The sequence below is a fragment of the Peromyscus californicus genome, unplaced genomic scaffold (genome assembly GCF_007827085.1).
Source record: "Peromyscus californicus insignis strain IS unplaced genomic scaffold, ASM782708v3 Scaffold_22__1_contigs__length_63687245, whole genome shotgun sequence".
NCBI classification, from domain to species: domain Eukaryota; kingdom Metazoa; phylum Chordata; class Mammalia; order Rodentia; family Cricetidae; genus Peromyscus; species Peromyscus californicus.
The window spans coordinates 40,651,517-40,672,950 of record NW_026294525.1 but is presented as its reverse complement, the minus strand read 5'-3'; the positions used below and the strand labels follow the sequence as shown (position 1 = coordinate 40,672,950).

Here is a 21,434-nt window from a genome sequence, read left to right as displayed (position 1 = left end):
GACAGTGCAGAGATTCTTCCATCTTGTATTCTCGCTGAGGCCATTTCAGGTTCACAGGAATTGGATCTCCTTAATGGAGAACCCAGTAGAAACTTACCCAACTCTATTTTAGGACCTGAGGCCAAGATGCCCCAGCTAACTTAGGTTCTCTTAAACCTACCCCTGCAGCTGCAAAGTGAGACACCAGGAAATGGTTTTTGCCTTTAAGAGATTCTTGCTCAGTATGCTCTGGGATACATTTAAGTCTCGATACCTGAGTATAGTCCCAGCCAGCTGGAATAAAAACTTCCAATTGGCTATCAACTGTCTGGTAGGCTCCCCACAGGAATTAGCAAACATTAGTATTGCAATTTGCTATTTTCTAATAAAACATCCACACTCACGTTATCTTACCAGTGATAATTTGTAATCTCCATCTCAGGCTCATGATCTTTTTCCTGGTTGACTTCCCCCTATACTCTTTAGATCACAGACTGAGAAACTGCAGAGACCACTTTGTCTGAGCCTGAAAATGGTTGTGGTGCTTGTCCTGCTGGAATCACCTGGAAGCTACAGCAAGCTTGGGAGGAGTCTGGCAGGATCTGAAAAGGGAGTTCGTGTTCATTAAAAAACTCTTTTCATGAGATACAATCACTAAATTATATAAATGTAAAAAACGTTTTCTCTGATGGAAAATTTATTTGTAAAACACTTTGGTAAAATTACCTGGCGAAAATATAAAAATAATGTATTCTGAACCAAATAGGTGTGCTCCTAGGCTGGGAACACAGATTCAATTTTCTCTAAGTGATTGTTGCGGCATGGAATAGGTTATAGAAAATTGTGTAGTTACAGAATGAAGAAAGTAATAAATCAATACATTTACCAGTTATGTTCGTGGTAGAAAAAATGTAAACCCAAGTAGGTAAATCTATAGCATTTAGAAGTAGTATTCTTCATTTTACAATTGGAGGAATCTAAAGAGTAATTAAGCTTAGTGATGTATTCTAAGTTACCCTGTTAGTCATGAGACTGCTGTGCTAGATACACAAGTTAAGGCAGTTGATTATTAAAGGGACCGAGATAACCTAGGAAAATTTTGGCTCTCTACCTAAAACATCTATCTTCCCCCAGTAAACTCAGCTAAAGTAGAGTATTTTGCAGGATCTTTTAACACAGCACAGCTTCAAGGTGCTCCGGTTCCCCTCTTTTATGAGGTTAGTGTTTCTCAAAGGTGTGGTCTTCTCCTTATAAACCCCACGCCTTATAAACTAAAGTTATTGGCTTTATTTTAAAGAGACTTCATTCTCATAAAAGCCCAAAGAACACAGAATACATGTCAAACACAGTTGGGGAGTCTGGCTTCCTTGCCAAAATAGTTTCCCAAACTTCCGTTGGCGTGTAAAGTCAACAGTCTCTATTTGCATTGACCAGGTGTATTGCATGAGGACGTGCTGTAACTCAGTTGGAGTGGGGGGTTCAGGTGAACCCGGGACGTGTTTGCAAACTCCACCGACGCATCACCTTGGAGGCTTGGGAAGCCAATACGCTGCTGGGTTCCATTCCTGGAGTGTGATTCACCAGAGCCGGCCTGAGGCTTGGGAATTTGCCTTTCTGTCCTGAGTCTCTCGGGTGGTGCAGAAACTGAGGAAATTCAGACCCATCTGCTACTCAAATGTCTTAAACACACTTCAGAGTTTCCCCGCCCCTCTCAGCACCTCTCCTAAGTGGCCCTGTCAGGCAGGCGCTCCTGGGGTTCAGGGAAGATAATGGGCATGGGGTTGGCACAAGAATATTCCTTCCCACTGACCTAAGAAATAAGGAAGCATATTAAAGTAAAATTACAGTCCAGACGGTCAGGAGAACTTACGCTCGGGGAAATCTGTCCTTGCACGTGATCTGCTGGGCGTCTACACCCAGAGCGGCTCTGGCCTCCTCCCCACCCCCAGGGCCTGTGGGTCCCAGCGGCGCCCTAGCCTAGCCTCTCCGGGGCAGTGACCGCTGCTCGCCATGGCGTTGCTGGGCACCTTCCTCTGCTGCCTGCTGGCTGCCTGGCTCTGCCACCCGGGCCTCGGGGTGCCCCTGGCGCCCGCCGGTCGGGCCCCAACTGTGGGTGAGTAGATCGCAACTGTGCACGGGACTGTGGAAGGGACCGGCGAAGTCGCGACCGTGCGTGGGCGGCTGGGCATAGGACACAGCCACGCTGGGCACTGTGGTCCAAGGCCAGATAGTAAGGTCACTGGGCCCCTGGCCACCGTGCGGGGAGGGGGGAGTCCGTGGGAGCCAGTAGCGAGTCGCCTGCTGGGCGTTTGTTTACATCCTGGGTCTGGGTTGTTTTGCTCCCGGGGGAAGAAAGCCCAAGCTGAGGTCGGGCGGGAAAGGCAGCTAAGAATTGCTGTGGGTACTCCCTAAGTCACCCAGTCTGCCCAGAGCTGAGGGGGACAGACAAGAGTCCCCACACCTGGGTCCTACACAGAGCGTCCTTCTGTTCTGTTCTGCTCACTGAAGTCGGAGGCTTTCTCTGCCTCGCCAGGTCTCCAGGCTTCTCGTCCCTCCCATGCTCACCGTAAAACTTGTGAGGTCTTCTTTATCCCTTGTTGCACTTGGGTCTTTGCGTGGTGAACAGTTCTGTTCTGTAACACTTAGCCAGTGCCTGCCCCGCCCCCTGCCCCTCCGTCCCCTCGCCCCTCACCCCCAGCAGAAGCAGCAGCCAACAGTAGCTCCTAAACTTGGTAAGATGCGATAAATTCAGCCCCACTCCATAATTACTGAATCCAGACTTGTGGGGATGGGTACCTGGGGCCAGTTAAACACTTCTGATCTCTCTCAAGCTGGGGAATCCATCTTCAGACTGATTGTTTAGTAAGATTGTAGGATGCCTTCTGGGTTTAAAAATTAAGGTCGCCTCCCCCCTCCCCCCAGCTCTCTTGAAAAATAATTACTCTAGCTTGGGTGAGGCTGCTAGGAGAGGGTTTCTCTTTTGATTTAGGGAGCTAGCTGTACTTGAGACTTTTGGCTGTGCTCAGGACTGAAATTCTGCCGTCTGTCTCCTCTCTAAGCTGCCGTTCTATCTATCTGCACAGGACTTCAGGAATGTTCTGGGGGCGGAGCGGGGGCGGGGCGGGGAGGGCGAAGCGGGGGCGGGTCCCTTATCTTTGCCTGAGCATGAACTTAGTTGTCAAGCCTTTGCAAGCCACAGTTGTATGTCTGGTTTGCCAACTCTGGCAAGTAACAATCATAACAGAATCCCCCCACCCCGACTGTGTATGTATGTATCCTGTTGCCTTGTGTTTTTATTCTGCTGGAATTGTGTCCGTCAGGCAGTAGGCTTAGCACCAGGAATTGGCTATTTAAATTGGTGACTCTTCAGGATTTTGACCTAAAGATGTCTCAGGCTGCACCACAGGCAAAGCCAGTCACCTTTTAGAGTTAATTGCTGAAAGCCTTCGTGTGCAAATTTGCTTGCGGGGGGGGGGGGCGGGGGGAGGATGTGTGTGTGTCATGTGAATCTTCATTTAGTTTCCTGTTTTGGTAGGGGAGGTGACATGGTTGAATCACCTCCTACTGCCTAGGCTAACTGGAGTCCATGACCAGATGTGTTGACTCAGGGGTTTCACATTGCATGGATTATTTTCCATGCTTTCTCTTCTTTCTCCCTGGCACTTGCCCCACAACTTCCACCCAGACTATTCTCTGCTTGCTTTCTCACTGTGTTTAAATTCCCAGGCCTAGCTTTCTCCCTTGCCAAGTCCAGGTGACTGGAGGATAACTACCTTGGTGTTGTTTACTTGAATGTGTTTGGCTCCTTTTTTTTTTTTTTTTTTTTGATTTAGTAGACTGTCATTTACTGGTGTATTTAGCACATAGGAACTGACATTATAAACAGATAAACCAACCCCTATTTAAACAACTACATACAGTTGTCCCTACAGTTGTGGTTCATTGGGTTTGCTGGGACAAGTTATTAAACATTCTTTGACTTAAATTTTTTTTCTTGGAAATTTTGAGCATCTGTCTAGACCAATTCTGATCATTTATCTGTCTAGACATGTGGGAAGCATTATTTCTAGAGAAATCTTTGAAAAGATTATCTGGAGAAGAAAAAAACAATTGTGGTAAAGTATTTTGGACTTTGAACTAGAAAATTTCGACTCGAGTGTGTTTCTGACTGTATCACAGGCCAGACTGGTGGCCTTTTACACACACATACACACACACACACACACACACACACACACACACACACACTCTTTATGTACAATTTCATTACGTTTAGGATGTAAAACCTCCAGAAGTTCTGACTCATTTAAAGCTATCCTTCAGTGAAACTATTATCCACTCATTTGTCTATCCAGCAATGTGGTAGAAACAGCACCTGGGCATCTGGAGAAACTGGTTCTAGCTCAGCTTTCATTGACTAGTCACATGATATGGAGGGAAGCCTGAAATCTGCCTTTGCCTAAATGTCATTAGTTATAAATTAAAGAGTCTTTGCTAAGGGCCCACTCTATCAGGCAAATTCCCAGTTCTTGGAACTCTGTGAACCAGCTACTGGATTCTGTCGGAAGGATGTGCCCTAATCCATTTCAAGTTTCGGATTATGAAAACTTAATCCATTCATGATCTTATTTACCTTAATCTTCACTGCACCTTGTGTGTAGATACCATTATCTACTTTCGTGTGAGGCAGCCCATTTGACTAAGTATGTGGGAGGCAGTGTACAGTGGTTAAAAGCAATAATGTGAGTTCTGCGGTGAGATTCCTGAATCAGTGTCTCAGCCCTCTTTATGATATGCGACTTTAGCTTAATCTCTGTGCACTTCAGTTCTCTGTCTGTTATAACGGACAATAATGATGAAAAGCCTAGAGAACGTACTAAACATGTCATAAGTACTTGATGAAGTTGAACTGTTACATGCAAATGGGGAAATTCAATTACAGATGGCAGGTTTTCTAAAATAATGATAGCAAAACTAAAATGTAGCTTGCTCAGTGTCATGTGCCTTCTAAGGACTTGCTTTCTGCTACAGCTAAGATACCTATTATCTTACAGGACACCATTACATTTCCATCTGACAGATGATACAGGCTAAGATCACACAGCCAACTTTAATTACTGGGTGGTAGAGATTATGTCAGAAGTCAGGCTGTCTGACTTTGGTGTCACAACGCCATTCTGTTTTATGTGTAGTTACTGCATGTTTACATTCTACAAATAGTATGAACACAGGTTTACATAAAAAGTGAGATGGAAGGGCAACCTGTATGATAATTCCAATCAATCTGCCTACTCTGCTTTGTGTACTGGGATACGGTATAACTGAACTCGAGATAAAGTTTAGGGCATTTTCTGCTTTGTGTGGAAAGAAAGAAATTACTCTTGGCTGATGTTTTCAAAGACTGATTAAGTACTGAGTAATTGACCACGGATACTACTTTATTTCAACTTCCATCTGGATTTCAAGTCTTCTATACTTCTTACATGTAAACCCTTGTTATAAAATTATGATGACACTGGCAAGAACTGACCCCCAAAACAATAACTTGTCCTTGCTACTTAACGAGTCCACTGCTGTTTTAATTTCGTTTCTGTGGCTGTAGTCAAATGGTTGCCTCGTTGTTGCTGGGAAGCCAGAGCAGGAACATAAAGCAGCTGGTCACATCCACAGTCAAGAGCAGACAGAGAAGAAATGACCCATGCTTACTTGTACCCAGTTCTCTCTCCACTTACACAATCCAGGATCATGTGTTTTGAGACTAGTGCCTACCATTGTGGCCTGGGTCCTTCTACATCAGGACTCAAGAGTTCCTCATAGGCATGCCTCAAATCAACAGTCAAGACATCGTCATAACTGTTTTCACTGTGTGTTTCCATTGGGTTTTGTTAAGTTTTATCGTTTTTGCATAGATTAAAAAGTTTGCATCCTACTTGTTTTTGCTGTTTCTTCTGATATATTTCAGGTGTAAATTGAAAACAGAGTGAGTTAAAAACTCTTTTAAGTATGTTTTTGCAGCAGATGTGGAGGGTTATTTTGAAGGGCAGTTAAAGAGGACAGTCTGAAAAAATGCAAAGAATATACTCACTAAATAATATGGTAATTAAAACAAAATAAGGAAAATGTTTGATCTCCTGTGATTCCAAAATTCAGTTCTGGTGTCCTAAAGGTTCCTATGCTTTCAGAAAAGTAAAAAAACATCATGGCTTTTAAAGCTGGACACATGTCAGCGTTGAAGTCGTTAATTATATATGAGAGAGCAACACAATGGATGAATTTATATATAAATTATATATAAGGAAACTTGAGAGCTCTTCAACATATGGGCTCCCTTATATGCGGGATCATATGTAAGTTGTGTATGCTTACCAAAATTCCTACTTCCTATTTCAGTGTATTAGTGAACTTTTGTTGCTGTGATAAATGCCACCATCAATACAACTTCTAGAAGGTAGAGTTTATTTGGGTTTCTAGATCCAGGATAGGAAGGCATGGCACATGGGGCTGGATCAGGAAGCTCAATGGTCACATTTTCAACCACAAATGGAAAACAGAGACGGCGGGGGTGGGGGGAAAGGCTATGGACTCTCAGAACCCATCCCACCATTAGGTACTTCCTCAACCAAGGCTACACCTCCTAAAGATTCCTTAACTCCACTTCACTAATTGGGGACTAAATATTCAAATACCTGAGCCTGTGGGGATATTTCTCATTCAAACCACACCCGACATTAGTTTCTCTATTATAAACTCAAAATATTAAGTTCAGCTTCATGGAGTCCCTTTGAGAATGAAGTGATACAACATATACGAATTTCTTAATACCATATCTGTCATATAAACTACACCTGGCTGTCAGGCAGGGGTGGCCCATGCCTTTAATCCCTCCCAGCACTCGGGAGGCAGAGCCAGTGGATCTCTGTGAGTTTGAGGCCAGCCTGGTGTACAGAGTGAGATCCAGGACAGGCACCAAAACTTCTGCGGTGAGGGGAGCAGATGTCTTGGTCTTACTCTAAACACGAATTTATCGGTATTTCTTTTCTAACCAACAGGACAGTTTTGGCATGTGACTGACTTGCATCTACACAGAGAAACCCTGTCTCAAAAAAAACAAAATAAATAAATAAATAAATAAATAAACCTACACCTGGCATATAACACAGATTCATAGTGAAAGATATCATGACTTGTTCTAATAATTCTTTCAATGAAATACTATTTCTTAATACGATTTCCATGTAGGATTACTGCAAAAATAAATTTGGCTTTTCCCTGAGCCCAATAGAAAATTTGTCTTTTAAGAACTGCCTCCCATAATATAAACATTGAGTACAAGTGTATGATGGTTTTACCTCTGATTAGTTAGCTTTAAAGAACATCTAAGCAATCGTGTTTATGTCATGGCTTTTATTCAAGATTTGTTTTTTCCTTTAATGCTGAGAGAAATTAACTCAGTATAAGAATTAACTGAGATAAACATTTCCTGATTCTGCACTCTATCTACCTGTGCAATCTTGGTACAGTAGACAGTATTTTTAAGTGATTGTTTTTCTACAAGAGTAAAGCCAATAATGTCTCAATTCTGCAGGAAGACATGCTATTGAGACACAATAGGATATGATCTCACTGGCCTCTCAGAAAGATGGCACCAAGCGTTTCATTGTGCAATCTCATCTTTCCTGGAGTCTTTGCTGAGTAGTCATGCTAACTCTGGACTCACTGGTTTCACACGTGAAAGTTGTATGTTCTTCCGTTATGTGACGCTTCTTCATCTCACAGGAGAGAGTTGCATTTAACTTTGTAGTATAACCCTGAAATTGTGACAACTTCCTTCTGTGGTGAGGGGAGTAGATGTCTTGGTCTTACTCTAAACACGAATTTATCGGTATTTCTTTTCTAACCAACAGGACAGTTTTGGCATGTGACTGACTTGCATCTAGACCCGACTTACCACATCACAGATGACCACACCAAGGTGTGTGCTTCATCTAAAGGTGCAAATGCCTCCAATCCTGGCCCCTTTGGAGATTTTCTGTGTGACTCTCCATATCAACTTATTTTGTCAGCATTTGATTTTATTAAGAATTCAGGACAAGAAGCATCTTTCATGATATGGACAGGGTAAGAACGTACATAAACTCTTAATTATGTAGTATTGTCCTAACAGTGTGGCAATCTTCATTAGTGTGCTAAATTTCATAAAGAATTGTTTGTGTTAAAGCAGGCTAGGTCTTATGCTACAGTGAAAGGTCCCAGTGCAAATTGGACTCAGCTAAAAAGGAAAAAGAGGGGGCATGAAGTCGGGAGGGAGTGGGAGGTGGGTGTTGATCTAGGATGAGTTAGTGGGAATGGGAAATGACTATGATCAAGGTAAATTGTATACATATGTGCAACTCTCAGACTTAATAAAACATGTTATGTAAAAAAATACTAGACCACATTAGTCAATATTATTAGTGCTAAAAACAGTTTTAGACATCCTGTGGGGATTCTTTTTCCTGTGGTATAGACTTTATAAATATGTTTATGTTAACTAAGAGATGATTCCATTAGTAACACACTTGCATTAGTTTCTTGTAATATGGATTAATACAACAATAAGTTTTGGTTAAATAATTAAGAACAAAAGACAATAATGGGTGTTAACTTGTGATGACAGTTTTGCGAAGCATCATTTTATGGGGGGATAATTAACTAGGTCCATCCATCAGAATACTGTGGTGAGGACTGTATTTCTTTTTTTTTTTTTTAAAGATTTATTTATTTATTTTGTATACAGCATGTATGACCAGAAGAGGGCACCAGATCTCATTACAGATGGTTGTGAGCCACCATGTGGTTGCTGGGAGTTGAACTCAGGACCTCTGGAAGAGCAGTCAGTGCTCTTAACCTCTGAGCCATCTCTCCAGCCCGAGGACTGTATTTCTAATTCCTAAATATGGGCTATAGCTAATCTTTATAAGGTGTTTACTTTGTGTGGAGGACTGTTTTAATTAACTTCTATTCTGCAACTTATTAATATTTATATCCCTCGATCATATTATTTCCATGATAGAGGGGAGGAAATGAAGACACTGAGATTCTAAACAACTCGCCCACGTGTATATAATTACTTGTTGGTAAAACAGATATTTGAGTCTATGTTTTTGGTCCTGCAGTCTGCACTTTTCTGATTCTGTGCTGTTTCTTATAAATCTTCAGCCAGGGGGTAAAATAGGCTAGAATTTCCTGTATTACCACCTACCCCCTTTTCTATTATCAGTAGATGAAGAGTATTTATCTCACCCCATCCCTCTACCCCTTTTGAGGTTGTGTTCTGCTATGTAGTTCAAGCTGATCTTGAAATACTGGGCTCAACCCATCCCTGACTGAATAGTAGGAACTATGGGTATGCCATCACCATTAGCTACTCTTTGACTCTTTAATTTTAACTTGTTATTCTAAAGTAGACATCTATGATAGCTACAACAAGTTATCACCCATAAATCTAGGGATTTTATTCTTTACACTTCTGTCTCCTTTTCAGGGATAGCCCACCTCATGTCCCAGTACCTGAACTCTCGACAGGCACTGTTATAAAGGTGATCACTAACATGACAATGACCGTCCAGAGCCTCTTTCCAAACCTCCAGGTTTTTCCTGCACTGGGCAATCATGATTACTGGCCACAGGTAAAACTGACCTCAGCTTCCAGACGTGCTTAGATGATTTCCCTATTAATAGTGTCAAAATGATGACAAGGGTAGGGTATAAGAATGGATCTCAAGGAAGTACTCCTGTGATAACCATCAAGGAAGGTTATGGGTGTTTTCAAATGATTAAAAAAACAATTCATAAAGTATTATGCCAGTAATGTTCTTTAGAAGTAAATTTCATAGTTTGTGCATTTTCAGTTCTTTTTTTGTTATAAACTTCTTTAGTTTCCATGGTCCTTTCAGTATATTTTTCTTGTTCATTTGTCATTTCCATAACAGGCCTGTAAAGCAAGGTTAATATAGACAGGTGTTTCCATTTTTCCAAACCTGTAGACATATGAAGATCAGCACATTCTGATTTAAGGTAGATTATTATTAAGGACACAAGTAGGAAGACTATTAAAATAAACAAAGGTCAGTCTTCCAATCCAGTTTATCTGATTCAGATGTAATTCAAGACAAAAATTATTTTCAGGATATTCAGTGCTTGATGTGACCTGACTCCAGTCACTCACAGAAGCCATTTTTTAAGCCTGTGCATACTTAGCTATGGTTCAGTGTTCTGTTACAGTTGTGTAAAACTCAAGCTGGACAGTGGTGGTGCATGCTTTTAATCCCAGCACCGGAGGCAGAGACAGGTGGCTGTCTGTGAGTTCGAAGCCAGCCTGGTTTATAGAGCGAGTTCCAGGATAGCCATGGCTACACAGAGAAACCCTCTCTTGAAAAACAAAAAAACAAAACAAAACAAAAAGGATCAATTTGTACAGAGATTTGTTCATGAGAATTTATAGTTCCATCATCCTCTGTTCAGAGACCTTGCTTAGGCAATTCTGTTGCTGGATTTTTTTCCTGTGTCCCAGCCTGTCAGCGGTCAGGACAAATCTCTCCCACTCACATCCCCCAAGTAAGCACACAGAGGCTTATATTAATTATAACTGCATGACCATGGCTCAAGCTTTTAGCTAGCTAGCTCTTATATCTTAAATTAGCCCATAACTATTAATCTATGTATTGCCATGTGTTCCGTGGCTTTACCTGTGTCATATTACATGTTGCTCCTTGGACGGCTCACTGGTGTCTCCTCCGCCTTCTTCCTGTCTCTCTCTTTGAATTTCCCGCCTACCGCTAAGCTGCCTTGCCATAGGCCAAATGGCTTTATTTATCAACCAATCAGAGCAACACATATTTGCAGCATACAGAAAGACATTCTCCTATCACAATTCACGTGTCTTTCTTCCATAGGTCACTCTTCTACAAACAAGAGTGACAATATTTGCCTTGCAAAGCTTTTGTGCATATCAGTGATAATATATGAAAAGAGTGTAGCATATTTCCTGATACCTCATAAGCCCTCAGTAAGTAAAGTTGTGGTCATTAAATCATATCCCAAGTAAATTTTTTTTTTATTTCTTTGAGATTTTATTTTATCTTCATCCTTGTTTTTGTTCAAGTCAAATCTTAAAGCAAGTCAAAGACATAAATACTGACTTCTAAATTGTTCTTTCTGTAGGTAAATTGGGCTGCATATATACAAATTACATTTTCCCCCATTTCTAGATTATAGGTTTTACTGATGGGGATTGAATCCAGGGTCTCCCACATTCTAAACCCAAGGTCTCCCACAAACTAAACAGGTACTCTCCCTTGAATCTGATTTCCAGTCCCTACCTTGTGATTTTTTTTTTCCTATTACTTCTTTTCTTTCTGCCTCTGCCTCTGCCTCTGCCTCCAGAATGCTGGGATTAAAGGCTTGCACCACCATACCCTCCTGATCTTTTCTTAATGTAAAAACGAGTTTTTTTTACTGTTTCATACACGAGTACTGTATTTATATCATTTCCACCCTTTCTTCTCCCCTCCTATAACTCCTCTTGCATTCCCTTGCTCTCTTTCACCTCACAGCTTTAGATATATCAAACATTACAAGAAAATTTCAGAACAAATTTCCCTAAAGACTGCTATCTGGGATATAATTTTAGAGAATGCTAGTGTAAAATTCTGCCATTAAAAGCCCCTAACCCCGCAGGGTAACTCCATAAACATATACAGAGAGGTGCAACTGCCTCACCTGTTCATCAGAGGCAGATTACTTACCCAGGAGTTCTTTCCCATTACTGCTCAAGTTAGCAGTGCAGACCAGGGTTTCTATTTACTTCCGCATTGGTAAGACTGGTGCTGCCAAGCTCATGGGTAAGCATGGGTAAGGTCCCTTCTTCTTATAGCTCATTTCTCTATGGTAGTCAGGTCTCAGCCCAAAAGGAATCTCTCTCTCTCTCTCTCTCTCTCTCTCTCTCTCTCTCTCTCTCTCTCTCGTGTGTGTGTGTGTGTGTGTGTGTGTGTGTGTGTGTGTGTATGTGTGTGTGTGTGTGTGTGTGTGTGTGTGTGTGTGTGTGTGTGTGTGTGTGTATGAGGCTAGAGACATCAGATCCTTTGGGATTGGAGTTACTGGCAGTGTAAGCCACCCAACATTGCTGCTGGGAACCAAACTCAGTCCTCTGCAATACATGTTCTTAATTGCTGAGCTGGCTCTTCAGCTCCTAATTTTTTATATATTTTATTATTTTTTTTTTAGTTACTATATGTTACAACTTAGCTCTCCACAAAGAGTCTAGTGCAAATCACAAGCACTCAGGCATAAATCTGACTCTTGAAGAAATTGTGCAGCTTTGTAATAGTATTCTAAATGACTTTATTAAAATCTTAAGTCATTAAATTTTCTCTAATCTTACAGCATGCTACACCAGTCCTGTGTGTGCAGGCTCAAACCTGTCTTCATTGTCTTGGGAACACACTTGATCTCATCCTCCATCTAAACCCTGCCCAGGCCCTAAGCATGAGCATCTCTCTGCACATAGCGCACACCTCTGCTGTTGTGTTTATGTCTGGACCACGCATTTTGCTTTAATGCCAACTTGAAATTGTTGCTCAATCCCTACTTTAAATGCTGTCTTCATTCCTTGCCTGACATAATCTTCTCCTTTTGTTCTCCTAGGACGCTATGGTAGCTCTTAGCAATATGTCGTACAGTTAGTGCATCAACTTTTGTCTACCTTTTCTCTGCTAGGTTATACAAATTCTTTAAAGACAGAAAATTTAGTGCCTACAGATGACTAACATAGTCAACACTCAAGCAATATTCCCATTAATGAATCCAAATATCTTTAAAGTTTCAATTGCGGACTGTCTTCTTTGTGGCCAGGACCAGCTGCCAATAGCAACCAGCAAGGTCTACAGTGCTGTAGCTGACCTCTGGAAACCGTGGCTGGATGAAGAAGCTATTAGCACTTTAAAGAAAGGTTAGTGGAACAGTCCTTTGCTTCCCTTTTTATTACTTGTTTAGACTTAAATCTTTAACATTTGGTTGGGGCTTCCAATTCTAGATGGTCTTTGTGTCCACTTTGTAGGAAAGATAGTAAGCAGCAGCGAGACTTTAGGACACATGCAAACCTGTGTATCTTGTGAAGGAGTTCTTTGCCTTCCTGTCCCATCCTCAACCACGATCACATGAAGAAAAAGCTGAACTTTGAATGTGAATATAAACGAAAGCTTATGTTTTAAATTGGAAAATGGATTGAGAAGAAAGAGCAGATATTTTTGACCTCAAAAGCACAATGTTATGAAGAAGCAGCTGGTAAAGCAAGAATAGCTAAGGTTTTCAGATGGGCCTTGAGATGTGTAGAAAGGTACCATAAGGAGTACATGGTGAGTCCTTCCCTGGGTACAGTCTTTCCCTCCCCTCCCATGGGCAGCCCATGAGAAGATGGTGTGTGGAGCTGTAGAGTGAAGCTGTGTGGAGACCACAGAAGTTCCAAGGGAAGATGTAAATGTAAGCACAGCCAGCCCCAGAGAGAGCATGTGACATGCAGTCAGGAAGGCCATGGGACTACCCAACTGAAGCTGATGTCCCACTGCTGTGTACAGTAGATGTCAGCCGCAGAGTTAAAATTTAATGCTCATCCCGTTGAATGTCCATCTTGCTTTTGTCTGAGCCGTCTCTGCTGTTTTCCCATTCCTCTCTTTTGGAATAGTAATGTGTGTTTAGTAAGCATTTCAGCACGGTGATAAAATACCTGAGATAAACAAGGAAGGAAGATTCATTTGAGTCTCTTCTTTCAAAGGTCGATTGGCTCATGGTCTTCTAGCCCCAATGCTTCAGGCCCCTGATGAGGCCAAGGCATCACGGCAGATGAGTATGGTGGAGAATAGGTCCTTACTTCATGGAAACCAGAAAAGGAGATAGGGAGGAAAAAAGAGATAGGGAGGGATAAAGAGAATGAGAGAGAGCACAGGAGTCTGTGTGAACAGACATAAGACATTCCATCTGAAGACATTCCTCCTGTGTTCTACTGCCTGTAGTTGACCAGGGCCTACCTCCGGTTGCCTGTTTAGCTTCTCAATGGGTAGATTCTCATGCTGCCTGGTGATTTAGTAACCTCTCAATAAGGCCATCATTTGGGACCAGCAAACACATAAGGAACACATGTTTGGAAACATTCCAAATCTAAACTATAGCAGAATGTTTACTCCTAGCCATTGTATGTTGTAAATATGTAATGTTCTTTTTTTTCTTTTTTTCATTTCTTGGGAAGTGGACACAGGTGGATCTTTGGGGCTCTGTGTTCCTTTGAGCCTAGCCTGGTGAAGTCCAGGCCAATGAGAGTCCCTGTCTCAATAAACAAGGTATATAGCATCTGAAGAAGGACATTAGAGAGGTTGGCCTCTAGCCTCTACATGCAACACACACACACACACACACACACACACACACACACACACACACACACACAGACACGTGCACACACACACACACACACACACACACACACACACACACTCACTCACACTATGATTACTGTGGGGAAAATCATAATATGTTGTGACTACAGGGGTGAAAATGGAAGTCGAAGAGGCTGTGTGTGATCAGTCATGATTGAAAGCTAAAGAAATAGATGCTTGGTGAGTGAGCACAAGACAAAGAAATCAGGCACCAGAACAGAGGGGCTCACTCTAAATGTTCCAATATGACAGCTCCTCTGGTGTCTGTCTCCACTGATTCAGGGGTGGGGTATATGTGTTCTTTTTCTGAGTGGATCTAGAAGGGTCATGTGCATTTCCATTATTCAGATTTTATGTTTCATAGTATCTCTCAGCTTAAGTCCTATTATTTAAAACTAGGAGCTAGTACATGAATTGTTATTTTTTTATTTTTTGAGATGAAAATATAATTGCATAATTTCTCCTTTCCCTTTCCTTCCTCTAATTTTCTCATGTATCTCTCCCCTCTTGCTCTTTTAATGCATGGATGCCTTTTCTTTGTTGTTACTTATGTGACTGGATAAATGATAGATAGATAGATAGATAGATGGATAGATAGATAGATAGATAGATAGATAGATAGATAGATAGATAGATGGATGGATGGATGGATGGATAGGTAGGTAGGTGGGTGGATGGATGGATAGGTAGGTAGGTGGATGGATGGATAGATAGATAGGTAGGTAGATAGGTAGATAGATAGATAGATAGATAGATAGATAGATAGATAGATAGATAGACAAGTATCTATCTATCTATCTATATATAGAGAGAGATGGATGGATGGATGAATAGATAGATAGATGCATGATGGATGGTGGATAGGTAGGTAGGTGGATGGATGGATGGATGGATGGATAGATAGATAGATAAGTAGATAGGTAGGTAGATAGATAAATAGGTAGGTAGACAAATAAATAGGAAGAAAGATAGAGATAGATAGATAGAGATATAGCTTGCTAAATACACGAATACAACCTGCTCAGTCTGTATAATGTTATTTGTATGTATATGTTTCCAGAGCTGACCATTTGGTATTGGATAACCAGTTGGTATCTCTTGCCTGGGGAAGACTATTTCTCTCATTTTCATTATTCCTTAGTTTCCTGTAGTTCTTTATCTAAGGTGGATGCCTTGGGAGCTATTCTCCTTCCATGTTAGCATGTGTACTGGTGGTGTCCTTGTTCAGATTGTATTTAGGCAGCCATATTGGTGAGACTTTATGTATGTAGTTTTTCTGACATTTTTAGAACACACAATCTCATAGGAAACTCCCCAATCCTCTGGCTCTTACAGTCTTTCTTCCCTGTCTTCCACAGTGATCCCTGAACTGTAGGTGTAGGAGTTGTGTTGTAGACGTGGCAGTTGGGGTATAATTCCACTGCTCTGCATTTTGAGCCATTGTGGTTTATTGTAATATAAATTACTATTTCTTAAAAAATCAGTTTAATTTCCCACTACCCAAACATGCATATTCAATGCCACTGCTCTTCCCTCATAATCTTATACATTGGACCTGACCCATGGTTCCTTTTCAGTTAATGTTAACTTGGATTCTTACCCAGTAAGAATGCCAATCTGCATTGTTAGCCTTAAGAATTCACTTTCACAGTATCTGCATTTTGTGTGTTCACCTTCCTAAAGTGTTTTTTACATTTGTTTTTACAGGTGGCTTTTACTCCCAGAAAGTTGCAAGTAATCCAGACTTGAGGATCATTAGCCTAAATACGAACCTGTACTATGGCCCGAATGTCATGACCCTGAATAAGACAGACCCAGCAAATCAGTTTGAATGGCTGGAAAACACACTCAACAGCTCTCTGCAAAATAAGGAGAAGGTAGATCCTCTAGACTAGAATTAGCAGAATCAGGAATTAATAAATGCCTTAAAAATCAAGATTTAAAAACAAAGTTGACTCAGGTCAATATTCTTCTTTTTTTTTTTTTTTTTTTTGGTTTTTCGAGACAGGGTTTCTCTGTGTAGCTTTGCGCCTGTCCTGGAACTCATTTGTTAGCCCAGGCTGGCCTCGAACTCACAGAGATCCGCCTGGCTCTGCCTCCCGAGTGCTGGGATTAAAGGCATGCGCCACCACCGCCCGGCCTCAGGTCAATATTCTTATACCATCCAACAGTGCAGTATAAATGAGATATATGTCATAATGCATCATTACATAATTGCAGCTTTTTCCCTTATTCTTAGAAACAGGAGAGAAAGTGTTTTTGCTTTCTAAATTTTAGTTAATATAGTTAATACTCAGTCATGAGTATCCAGTGTTGTAGAATATTATTTGAAGGTGTGTTACTTTTGTTAATGTTGCATTTGTTTAACTTGGTGAAGCATTGCTACTGTGCCTGTCTAAAACACCTGATAGTCTCAGAAAGAGCTGAGTGGCCAATAGTGAGGTGGGAGAGAGAAATAGGCAGGGCTGGCAGACAGAGAAGATAAATAGAAGGAGAAACCTGGGAGGAAAAAGGAAGAGCCAGAAAAGGAGGAGGACTCCAGTGGCCAGCCACCCAGCCACATAGCAAACCACAGAGTAAGAGTAAGATTTATAGAAATAAGAGAATGGGAAAAGCACAGAGGCAAAAGGCAGGTGGATTAATTTAAAGTTCAGAAAAGCTGACTAGAAACAAGCCAAGCTAAGATTGGGCATTTATAATTAAGAATAAGCCTCCATGTGTGATTTATTTGGGAGCTGGGTGGGTGGGGTCCAAAAAGAGGAAAGCCAACAACAATCCAGCTGTCATTTAGTAATGATAAATGTACAAACAAGCTGTCATGTACCTCCTTGTATTTCTTTTTTCAGGTATACATTATAGCACACGTGCCAGTGGGCTATCTTCCTTATGCAACTGGTACCCCAGCAGTGAGGCAGTACTATAATGAGAAACTGGTGGATATTTTCAGAAAATACAGCTCTGTCATTGCAGGACAGTTCTATGGCCACACCCACAGAGACAGCCTTATGGTTCTTTCCGATAAAAAAGGTAATGAAGGTGATCTGTATGCAGGTTCCAGTCCATCTTGCTGGAGCATAGCTGTGACTGACCAGTGCATTTACTAGTTATGGAATTTAAAGCTTTGTTTAAAAGCAAAGTCCCTTGCCTTTTCTTATTTATCTTGAATGGTTATATGGTGAATGCCCAAATCATAGGATTAGACATGTGACTAGATTTCTTCAACGTAAGCTCTGGTCAGCTGTGCAGGGCTAGTATTGCTTGTTTGGCATTCACACAGAAGCCTCTGAAAGCCTTAGCTTACTCCAAGTTTCTGTTAGACTCTTGGTTTGGAGAAAATAATACTGTTTGTTGTTTACCTGCTACACTCAAATTTCTCTTTATATGACTTTTTCTCAGAATTTAAAGTACAGATCACAATTCACAAACTGTCCTAAAATATTCAGCACATTATTAATTGCTCTTGTCACTTACTCACAGTAAAAGGAAGGAAAACTAGAAGTTATAGCAAAAAACAATAAAAGTTTGCTTGTATATAGACAAGAGGGAAACAAGTTATATTTTCTTCAGTATTTTGACAATATTTTTGAAATGTTTATCTCTTATCTAGAACAAATTATCTTTTAACAATGACTACTTTAAGGTTTGATTTTTTTTTTTTACATCATAATATGACTTTTTTTGTTAGAGAGAGATTCACTATGGAGCTCTGACTGTCATATAACTCACTATGTAGACCAGGCTGGCCTCAAACTCACAAAAATCTACCTGCCTACCCCAGTGCTGGATTGAAGGCATGTGCCACCATGCCCAACCATAAAATTGGTTTATGGTTCTTATAATAGACATGTTATAAAATATGTTAATATTTTGATTTTGATTTTTGATTTTTTTTTTGAAGCAGAGTCTCACTGTGTAGCTCTGGCTGGCCTGGCCTGTAACTCATTATGTAAACCTGGCTGGCCTCAAACTCACATCTATCTGTCTCTCTCTCCCAAATTCTGGGATTAAAGGCTTGTGCCAATCAAATTATTATATAATTATTGAAACTTTGCTTTAGTCATGATAAAAAAATACCAGATTGTTGTTGTTGTTGTTGCTCTGTGTGTGTCTGTGTGTGTAAGTTATGGTGGACTTTTTTTGTGAAAAATTTTCAAATATATGTATAAAGGCTGAGAATATGATCAACAAATCCATTTACTTATCATTTGTATTGAATATGTATCAAGATCCTGCTGTATTTATTTATCATCTATCTATTGTCTTTCAAGATCTTGCTGTATTTCTTTATTTAGCATCTGTCTATTCATTCTCTATCATCTTTGTCATCACTATCATCTATTTATCGATCAATCATCTGTCTGTCTAAAACCTATTATTTATCTGTGTTCTGTCATCTATGTCTGTATCAATCATGTATATCTCATTTATCTGCTATCTATCTATCTATCTATCTATCTATCTATCTATCTATCTATTTATCATCGTTTATCTATCTAATCTATAAACTACCTGTCTGTCATCTATCTGCTATCTATTTATCTGGTGTTTAAAGGTGACTTTCAAAAATAAAGTCAGTTATAGATCTGTATAATTGTATATTCATTGTTAGAAAATATAGGTAATTTATATGACCATAATAACATTAATCTGCTTAACAAAATCAGTAATAGCTCTTTGGTTTTGGTATTAATACCCTTATTTTCTCAAAAGCAACACTCAGTGCTTTGAGGCAATTACAATTGGAGGATTAATCAATGGGCACATAATATTTGTCTATTGATCTCTTAACCTACGCTATTCATATTTTTACGTTTAAATTAAAATGTTATAATAGATACCTGATTTTGTTGTTTTTTTTTTTTGTTTTTTTGTTTTTGTTTTTGTTTTTGGTCCAGGAAGTCCAATAAATTCTGCATTTGTGGCTCCTGCTGTCACACCAGTGAAAGGAGTTCTACAAACAGAGACAAATAATCCTGGTGTCCGACTATTTCAGTACAAACCTGGTGATTATACATTGCTGGTAAGTTGGAGCAGTTCAGTTGACCCCACCTGTATACATTTATATATATGTCTTTGAAGTTTTCATTCTTTTAGTAGAATGTTTCTCAGCTAGCCATGAGAGAGGCACTTGATGTTGATATCTCATGGTGTCCTTATTTAAAGATTACAGCTGAAGGTTTCCTGTGTCCACCCATCTCCTGCAGCCGCTCAGACCCAAGTAAACACACGGAGACTTATATTACTTACAAACTGTATGGCCATGGCAGGCTTCTTGCTATCTAGTTCTTCCATCTTAAATTAACCCATTTCTATTAACCTGTAAGTTGCCACGTGGCTTGTGGCTTACTGGTACTTTTATATCTTGCTTCCTCAGTGTCTGGCTGGTGACTCCTGACTCAGCCTTCCTGTTCCCAGAATTCTCTTCTCTGCTTATCACGCCTATATTTTCTGCCTGGCTACTGGCCAAGCAGCATTTTATTTATTAACCAATCAGAGCAACACATTCACAGCATACAGAGCGATATCCACAGCAAAAGATGTTATGTCTGTTGTCATCTCTATGGGTGGGTAGGTAAACTTTGCTTGTGGGAGGTGACCATCTCTTTAAGACCATTTTTATATGTTTGTTTTAAGACTAGGTCTTATGTAGCACAGGCTGGCCTAAAATGTACTGTATTCTTGATACTTCTGATCCCCTTGCCTCTATCTCCCAAGGGCTGGGATTCCAGGTATGCATTCCCATGCCCAGATTTATAGGATGCAGAGACTGAGCTCAGGACCTTGCATATGCAAGGCAGGCAGGCACTTTATTAATAACTGAGCTACATCCTTGTAGCTGATCTTGTCACTTTTTCCAAGCTTTCACTGGATGGATATAGCCTTATTTGTGTACTTTGATACATACTATTGTCCTCCCTAAGAATAAACATTAATTCTTCTTCTTCCAAACTGCTGCCTTCAGTACTCTACTGAATTCTATCAGCTGTAAGTGGTCATCTCTAGGCTGTGAGATTTTAAGGTGCTTTATTTGTACATCTCACTGTGTATCTGGATGATGTACTATTATACTTTTTCATTAGTTTGAAAATTTTAAAAAGCAATACAAGTTTTTGGTATTGAGACGTGTGTGTGTGTGTGTGTGTGTGTTTCAAGACAGGTTTTCTCTTTGTGTAGCCCTGGTTGTCCTGGAACTAGCTCTGTAGACCAAGCTGGCTTCAAACTCACAGAGATCCACCTGCTTCTGCCTCTCAAATGCTGGGATTAAAGGCGTGCATCACCATTGCCCAGCTGAAGTGAAGTTGTTAGAGAAATGTATTTGGGCCATATTTTGAAACCACTCTGAATTGCGGTTGTTATTTTCTTTATTATAGGACATGTTGCAGTATTATTTGAACTTAACGGAAGCAAATCTAAAAGGAGAATCCAACTGGACACTGGAGTATGTACTGACTCAGACCTATGGCGTTGCAGATCTACAGCCAAGGAGCTTGCATGAATTGGCTAAACAATTTGCTACCATAGACAGCAAACAGTTCCTGAAATACTACCATTATTTTTATGTGAGTTATGACAGCAGTGTAACTTGTGATCAGAAATGCAAGATCTTACAGATTTGTGCAATTATGAATCTTGATAACATTTCCTACAATGATTGCCTTAAACGACATTTTATGAAGCCCAGCCAGTAGTATTTCAGTCATATTCTTAGTAAAAAAAAAAAATCACATCATGGTGCTTCAGCGATCAGTTTGTGAAGTACTGACCCAGGTCAGAAGAGCTACTCTCTGTGCTTTCTTATTTGTGAGTCTCAGATACTGACATCAGTAACATTCAGAACTTTTACACATTGAGTACATGTAAATTGTTCATTAGCAGAGTGATATCTGCACATAAATACTTTGTCTTCCAATTTTGCACAATTATACCTACCTTATGCCCTTGTAAAAATTTTCATCTATGTAATAAAGCAGGTGACTTCTCTATGGA

At 40.4% G+C, this 21,434-nt stretch overlaps 1 protein-coding gene and 1 long non-coding RNA gene across 2 annotated transcripts in view; one reads left to right on the top strand and one right to left on the bottom strand.

Annotated features, from left to right (window-relative positions):
* The window catches only part of LOC128118574 (uncharacterized), a 9,453-nt gene extending 6,818 nt beyond the window's left edge, over positions 1-2,635 (bottom strand). The window contains exons 1-2 of the long non-coding RNA XR_008221263.1: positions 2,545-2,635; positions 394-581 (exon numbers count right to left, since the gene is read on the bottom strand). This is a non-coding gene — a long non-coding RNA (uncharacterized LOC128118574). The remainder of the gene's footprint in view (positions 1-393; positions 582-2,544) is intronic.
* Smpdl3a (sphingomyelin phosphodiesterase acid like 3A) lies at positions 1,741-21,434 on the top strand. The gene is made up of 8 exons (XM_052751306.1): positions 1,741-2,092; positions 7,884-8,097; positions 9,503-9,647; positions 12,871-12,967; positions 16,155-16,324; positions 17,294-17,474; positions 19,343-19,467; positions 20,819-21,434. Exons 1-8 carry the CDS (start codon positions 1,990-1,992, stop codon positions 21,134-21,136), a joined length of 1,353 nt encoding a protein of 450 aa, XP_052607266.1. The 5' UTR covers positions 1,741-1,989; the 3' UTR covers positions 21,137-21,434.